General features: G+C 37.4%; 1 protein-coding gene across 1 annotated transcript; it reads left to right on the top strand.

The window, feature by feature from the left end:
* The first annotated feature begins 2,670 nt into the window (after nucleotides 1–2,670).
* Nucleotides 2,671–5,324, top strand: LOC113332101. The gene is made up of 2 exons (XM_026578775.1): nucleotides 2,671–2,780; nucleotides 2,961–5,324. The coding sequence occupies exon 2, from the start codon at nucleotides 3,728–3,730 to the stop codon at nucleotides 4,637–4,639; it is 912 nt and encodes a 303-aa protein (XP_026434560.1). The 5' UTR covers nucleotides 2,671–2,780; nucleotides 2,961–3,727; the 3' UTR covers nucleotides 4,640–5,324.
* Nucleotides 5,325–8,557: the final 3,233 nt, after the last annotated feature.

The following is an 8,557-nucleotide window of genomic DNA, read 5'->3' as shown; positions in this document are numbered from 1 at the left end:
TGGTTTGCCATTGGCACAGTGGTGCGATGGGCATGGTCGGCATGCCTTGGCGCGAAGATGTGGCTGGCATGGTTTGCCATTGGCACAGTGGTGCGGCTGGCATGGTCGGCATGCCTTGGCGCGGAGATGTGGCTGGCATGGTTTGTCGTTGGCACAGTGGTGCGGCTGGCATGGTGGGCATTCCTTGGCGCGGAGATGTGGCTGGCATGGTTTGCTATTGGCACAGTGGTGCGGCTGGCATGGTCGGCATGCCTTGGCGTGGAGATGTGGTTGGCATGGTTTGCCATTGGCACAGTGGTGCGTCTGGCATGGTTTGCATGCCTTGGCGCGGTAGCATGAGAATCAGGGTTTGGCATAGATGATGTCAGTCGATGTTAAGGGTTCTGCCGTGGAACATGACCCATAAAAAAAAGGGTACCCCGGTAATTCTTGCGTAGGCATGCTGATTGATTCAATAAATGTGCTAATGGTTATAGTGACGTCATTTTAGTTGTACAGTTTTACGATTTTAACCCTAAGCTAAAAACCACCATCAACACCTAATAATAATAAAAAAAAGGGTATGGAGAACTCCTCAAGACCTCAAGAAGTGGTGAATCTTGAGATGGAAAAAGACTCTAAAGGATGTGATTCTGTTCAAGAACTTGTCTTGAAAAAGATGATTGAAAGGAAAGAGTACAACTCCTGGATTGGAGAATTTGTCAAGGATTTAATTCGTTTTCAGAATGACTCTAGGGTCGAGTTTGCAAATCTTCAAATGCAAATAAATCAGCTTATTGATGGTCAGGCCAAAATCCTTGATAATCAAAATACCTTGATCAGGAATCAGAAGAAACCCATCATGGACTGTGTCGAAGCTAGGCATCTTGCCCGCATCGTTGATCGGAAAGTTAATGTTCTCACTCATGAACATGGAGTCTCTACGGTCAAAAGAATCAAGGATATCAGTGACACCTTTTATGATGGACCCTTTCAAAGGTATGATGTTATCAAAAAAACTTGATCGTTTTTATGTCTAGGAAACTTCTTATGAGAATTTATTCTTATGTTTTAAGAAGGATAACTAGGGTTTGGAATAGCCATTATTGTGAGTACACATAGCTATTTCCAACGATTTTCATCTTGCAATGTTTTTATATTTATTTATTTAAATTCTAAAGTTTATTTGGAAGATGATTTTGCAGTATTAATCTTTATGGTTTTATATATTTCAACTTGTTATGGGATATGAGTGTTTGCGTTCGTGAACTATGATTGTCCCACACGTGGTAAAAACTTAAGTCTTTCATATGTCATTATAAAAATATTGATAAAAGATTGAATGAACTTTTGACAACAAAAGTTAAGCCTATTATGTCATTATGCAAATATTGATGGAAGATAGGATGAACTTTTATTTACAAAGATTAAGTCTATTATATGTCTCTATGAAAATATTGATGAAAAATAGAATGAATCTTTGAATATTCCGCAGTATTGTTTTTCATGATCCACATCTTTGTGAAAATACTGTGCGGCTCCGTAAGTTTTCTTATGTTGAGCATTTCCGATTAAATTAATCATGGGTTGTGGTTAATTTAATTGAATATTTTGGATACAAATTCATGTTTCATGTGATTTGTTAATGTCCAAAGAAATCTTTCTTTTCTTGTGAAAGTAAGGTCGCTCTTGTTGTTCTTTCGGGAATGACATTTTATGGGGGAGAGTTCTTATTTCAACTTGTGCTTAATTGCCATATCTTTGTGGGGAGTGCGGCTGTGGAATATTATAGGGGTTATCTTGTATCTTTATAAACCCCTTGGTGAATGCATTTAGTTTCGGCTATATGTTTTCATCTAAACTAAGTTGATATGTGGTTATTTTTTGGTCATGGAGTATCTCTATGGAAATTTCATTAGGATCCTGTCATATACCAGTATAGTATTGGAGTGCCCATATCGTACTCAAGGGGGTAGTTAGTTGTTGTTGGTATTTAGCTTAGAAGTGGGTGTCTTTATCAATTGTGATGAGTTGGTTAGATGTAAACATCTTGTGGCATTGTAATCGTAGATGCTAGGTTCTGTCTCAAATAGGACTTGTTATTAGGTTGTGTTCTTCATTGAACCAGATAAAGGCTTGATTCGTGAGAATCAAGAGAGGTTTATCCTCAAATCTATCCACCCCCTCTTTTCATCGTACTCAGGTACATGACAATTGGTATCTAGAGCCGTTTCGATCCATGGGGAGTATTTCGTATATAGTTAGGGAGAAAGTTGAAGCGTATCTCTATTTTATTGATATCAAGAAAAGGTATAGTGAGCTTCTTAACGATGTATATTCACCAAGTCGAAATTATCATCTTACGCAATTAGAGTCTCTAATCTCCTTCGCCAAGCTTAGGTAGGAATCAATTTACGTACCACCATCAACGATTAAAGATTTACAGTCAATCAATGAGGTTAAAGAATATCAACAGATTCAAGAAGAAATTCACTCTGAAGAGCCAACAATAGAGGAAGTTGTGGTTCCAGAAGAAACAAAGATTGAAGAGTTGTTTGTGGATGAAGAATTGACTGTTGATTCTTTCGATTCCCTTGATGAATTAATTCCTCAATTTTTCTTTGCTGAAGAAGAAGATGATGATTCTATCAATTTTGAGTTGTTCATCCCTTCGTTTTTCTTCAATGAAGAGGAAGATTTGTCTGATGTGGTGAATTCTCAAGAAGTTACGAGTAATAAGGGCAGTTGTGAGAAACTCCAAAGCTTGAAGGAGTTCGTCAGTGGTCACAACAAAGTAATTGGTAAGAATAGTTTTGTTCTTCAATCTGAATATTCTGGTAGCATATTTGATCAGGGTAAGTACGCAGCTGTACCCCCCAATTTTTTTGGGAAATTGATTCTTCCATTGATTCCTAGCCTTGGGTTTAAATCAGACTTGAGGTTTACAGATTCAATAATTCCCTTGTTTTGTAATGATGCAGAAATTCATGTTGATGGGAAGCTGTTTTTTAAAATGCTTTTAATGGATACTGTGTGTTGTGTGCACAATTTTTTTTCAACCACACACTTCCTACTGGGTTATCTTCTCGGCATTTTTTCAAGTCTGTTGATAAAATATTTGATCGTGGAAAAGAATTTCAAATTATTAAGGGGTTATTATCTTTTGTTGGTAATTTCGAAGGCTATTTTGATACAATTTCTTCTTGTGTGATTGCTCGGATTGGGTCTGTATTACTGGAAAGGTACAATGAGGGTTTGGTTTGTGAGATGTTTTCAATTCATGAGTATCCATCCGAATTTCAGTTTCTGAATTCTTTGAGTCTTGGAATGCTTTATGTAGTTGAGATTGGCGGTGCATGGAACTTGGTTGTTGAATTCTCAATAAATAGATTTTTGTTTCTCTTCTTGGTTAGAGTGATGAGCATTAAGAAGGCACATAAATGGTCTATTCAAGTGCGTGGTAGGAAGGGAGCAGAAATTTTATTCTTACAGCTACCATGTGAGTTGTTTGAAGTGATTGTAGTTCATTTTTTGTGCTTACATTTTGTCGTCAAGAGTGAGGGAGTTCACATACCAGCAGATGAGTTATCTTGCCAACTGATTAGAGTCTTGAATTCAGCTAGTGCTCTTGGATATTCTTGTTGTATTCCACTGTGGTGTTTGAATAAAAGGGAAGACAATATGTTCCTGCATACTTCTGCAAGATTCTTTTAGGTGACACTATTCAAAGTTTTAATTGATAGACAAGATGAAAAATGTGCTCCAGATTCTTTCGAAAGAGTTTCGAAAATTTTCAGTGTTTATATTCTCAGTTCACACAAATGCAAGCACTCGTTTAATTCTTGTAAGAATTGATACTTTTCAGCACTCTACATTACTTACTTCTAAAATATTTTGGAGGTTTCTGATTCAAGAGGGAGTTATGATGACAGTTGCGCATTCGAGTTGGAGTTATCTGCACAAGTCTTGTCGTGTTGGGAATTCTAAGATCCAAGTTATATACTTACTGATGTTAGTGGAATTTTTGAGATGGGAATACAAATGGTACTCTACAGGTTTAGGGAATGCTTCAAATGCGAGTTTGACCATTTCAGTTCTCATGTGGATTATGGAAACTCATCTCATGCCCAAGGTGATTCAAATCCTATGTGTGAGGATACTGGTGGAGTACTGGAGGTGGAAGTTCAAATTGGTTCCACCTGATTTGTGGAGTGTGGGAAATGTCAGCTGGATTGCTAACAGTTTTATCTCAGTTGCGTGCTTTGCCAAAAACTGGAATTATATAAGCAATTTGTTCTGCAAAGCTGAGGTCCATGGTCAAATTGCAACAACTCTTATGCAGATCAGTCTGATTCTGACAAGTTTAAGGAACTTTCATTCAAAAGGTTTTGGTGTTGTCTATTCGATTGTACTTCAGAATTTTGAAAATTTCGCGGGAGTGAATGATAAGGGGTGGATTTATATTGTTGTAAGGAGTGAAGTCCAAGATATGAATTTTGTTCCGGTTTTGGTTCATGAGCAGCCACCTGATCAATTACTTCAATGGATTGCAGGGCTTGATTTTAAAGTGTGGAAGGGCATTACATGGATATTTTTGGGCCCTGCTAAATTTCTAAAGTTTCCTAGTTCATTTGTGTTTGTAGGGGAAAATTTATTTTAAGTTATGTGTGGGGATCGTGGTACCAAAAGAGAAGGGATTATAGCTGGATAGAATCCATCCTTGTGACGCTAGTACGAGTTCATATTGTGTTTGTTAGAGGAAAATTGCTTGAATTCGCAGGGTTTGGCTACTGCTTCTGTTTCTAATTACTCAGCAGTGAATGTCTATGAATGGGTTTATTTGATTACAGGGAGTGGTACATTGGGTACGGCTACATTCTCGGCAGGTTGCCGAATCCAAAGCACGTTTTCACCATAGGGAATTGCACACAAGAATGGCAGGCCCACTGCTTGCATTTCAGGGAGGCAGCGAGACCATTTATAAACTGTGCACTTGTAGGAAATTGGTCAATGGACTGATGAGCCTTGTGTTGCAGGGTACAAGGGCCTCACATGGTATTCCGATGATATAATAGCTACTTTTCTTCTAGTGTGTGACTGTCCAACACTCCGATCGACTCATTTATCTCTCATCCTTGAGGACAAGGATGTTTTGAAGGAGGGTGGAATGTCATATACCCAATATAGTATTGGAGTGCCCATATCGTACTCAAGGGGGTAGTTAGTTGTTTTTGGTATTTAGCTTAGAAGTGGGTGTCTTTATCAATTTTGATGAGTGGGTTAGATGTAAACATCTGGTGGCATTGTAGCCGCAGATGCTAGGTTCTGTCTCTAAATTTATAAGCTAATCGAGTCTGTAAGAGAAACTCAATCGAATAATTATCAAATAGAACTTGTTGTTAGGCTGTGTTCTTCATTGAACCAGATAAAGGCTTGATTCGTGAGAATCAAGAGAGGTTTATCCTCAAATCTGTCCACCCCCTCTTGTAATCGTACTCAGGTACATGAAAGATCCCACTAGTTTTCGTACCTTTGACAATTTATATTGACAAAAAGGGGGAGAATTAATGTGTAGTTCATGAAAATGTGGGATTCTAACAACCACACCCAACAATTCGTTTGGAAATCTGAGAGGACTTACTCTAATATACTTTCTAGAGAATCAACTAGACAGTCAGACTCAATCTATAGTAAAGTATATCAAAGAGTTTAATATCTCTAACTCTTAATTCAATCCGCAATCAGCAAATAGAAATCTGCGAGCCGATTGAATAAGAGGGGTAACTTGAACGGTACCAAAGAATAATGTTCAAGTGTCAATCAATGTAAATCAACAACCCAAGGTTGGATATTCTAATTGATTGATCTTAAAGCACAACCTGTGACATTTATATTATATAACAAAATATAATGCGGAAAAGAAATAACACAGACATCAAAATTTTGTTAAGAGGAAACCGCAAATGCAGAAAAATCCCGGGACCTAGTCCAGATTGAACACCATACTGTATTAAGCCGCTACAGACACTATCCTACTACCAATTAACTTCGGATTGGACTGTAGTTGAACCCTAATCAATCTCACACTGATTCAAGGTACAGTTGCGCTCCTTACGTCATTGATCCCAGCAGGATACTACGCACTTGATTCCCTTAGTTGATCTCACCCACAACCAAGAGTTGCTACGACCCGAAGTCGAAGACTTGATAGACAAATCTGTCTCACACAGAAAATTCTACAGGATTGAATAAATCTGTCTCCCACAAAAATACCCAGGAGTTTTTGTTCCGTCTTTTGATAAATCAAGGTGAACAGGAACCAATTGATAACCCCGGACTTATATTCCTGAAGAACAGCCTAGAATTATCAATCACCTCACAATAATCTTAATCGACTAGCGAAAGAATATATTGTGGAATCACAAACGATGAGACGAAGTGTTTGTGATTACTTTTCCATGTTGCATATCGGAGATATAGAATCTCGAGCCAATTATTTAAATTGTACTCAACACGATAGAAACAACAAGATCAGATCGGGCAACTACAAAGATAATAGTTGGGTCTGGCTTCACAATCCCAATGAAGTCTTCAAATCGTTAACCTACAGGGTCTCGAGAAGAAACCTAAGGTTAAAGGAGAATCGACTCTAGTTATGCAACTAGTAACACACAGGAGGTGTGGAGATTAGGTTTCCCAGTTGCTAGAGTTCTCCTTTATATAGTTTTCAAATCAGGGTTTGCAATCCAAGTTACCTTGGTAACAAAGCATTCAATATTCATCGTCAGATGAAAAACCTGATTCAACCAAGCTAATATCTTTCAACCGTTAGATCGAACTTAGCTTGTTACACACAAATGAAATGTGCCCTCATTTAGGTTTATGTAACCGTACCTAAAAGTGTACACCATGTTGGTTCACAAATAGTTAACCGAGGTTATCCATATGATTACTCTCATATCAAACTTATTCATCTCAACCATAACTAGTTCAAATGAAACTAGTTAAAGAGTTGTTCAATTACATAGAAAACACAATTGAAACCAAATCGGTTTGATTCACTTGAATCAATCATGAACATTATATCCATGGTTTGCAAAGATTGCATTCCTTATGATTTAAATGTTTAAGTTCATGAACTGACCGATTTGACAAGGTAACCAGCTTAAGTATGCGTGCGGGTATGCATACCTAAGCAACCAGATTTGAGTTTGTTTAGTTTTCAAACTCAGTAGAAATTTTCGGTTCGAAAACTTCCGTCAGTATGCGTATGGGTACGCATACTTAAGGTGACTAGTTAAGAGTTTGTAAAAACCAAACTCAGCAGAAATTTTTGGTTCGAAAACTTCCGCCAGTATGCGTACGGGTACGCATACTTAACTTGTCTCCTTCACCAATTTCGTATACACACATATGCATACACTTGGCTCCCGGTTTATGGTTTTATACACTAATGTGCTAACACACTATATATGCTTATATCCAAACATGGTTATATTCTCAACTCTTTATTTCAATCATTGAAACATTCTTCTATAATGACAATAGTCGTTTTCACACACTATTAGCATCAAAGCAATTTTCAAGATATTGAAATAATCATTATCGAAACATTCCAAGCCTACATCAAATGATTGTATCACACAAACCATGTAAGATGTTACTCGCCAATTTTCTCATGATATAAGATGAACTTGGTCGAAGCGAAAGCTTACCAACACATATTTAGAGAAATATGTAAGAGAGATATACTCAGCTAGAAATCTCAAATGTGTATAGAGAAAACTATATCTTAACACGACTTATGTCTCAATATAGGAGATAGAGAAATATACTTTCCAAGTGATAGATGAGTTCAAGTCTCCACATACCTTTTTTCGAAGAAGTTCCACAAGCTCACCTTAGTAGTTCTTCGTCTTCAAATGATGAACTCTGTGAAATCTAAGCTCAACTACACTATCTATGTCCTAGTCTGAGATATCTATAAATAGGCTAGAAATCAAGACTTATAGTTTTGATCACTAACATTGACAAACATGCTTGAGATACCAACGCATGCGAGTTCTACCGAGCAGTGCTCTAACAATCTCCCCCTTTGTCAATTTTAGTGACAAAACTATCAATACATATGGATTACAAAATAGATAGAAATTGTAGCTTCTCATCCAAATGCTTGATCTCCTTGGCATCTTCAACGCGACTCGAAATCTTCGTCACTTCCAAGTACTCCATGATCCTAAAGGTTGTAAGTTCAGCATCACCAGTTGTTGAAGATCCATAGCGATAACGATGAGAAAACAAAATGCTCTCGATCATTGTTATACGGTGTCATAGTATTATTACACAGTATAAAAGTCCAATTGCATCACAACTTTGACAACAATACTATGGTGATATGTATCACTCCCCCTTAGTCAGTACTTCATCTCAACATGAAAACCACTCCCCCTTACATAATGATTCGTAAACCATATGTATTTGTAGTATCACACTACACATTAATTCTCCCCCTTTTTGTCAATATAAATTGGCAAAGGTACGAAAACTAGTGGGATCCTCATGAAATTTTCACAGAGAT

This window comes from Papaver somniferum, chromosome 1 (assembly GCF_003573695.1).
Source record: "Papaver somniferum cultivar HN1 chromosome 1, ASM357369v1, whole genome shotgun sequence".
NCBI classification, from domain to species: Eukaryota; Viridiplantae; Streptophyta; class Magnoliopsida; order Ranunculales; family Papaveraceae; genus Papaver; species Papaver somniferum.
The sequence above is the reverse complement of the archived record's forward strand: the minus strand, read 5'-3'. Positions and strand labels throughout refer to the sequence as shown.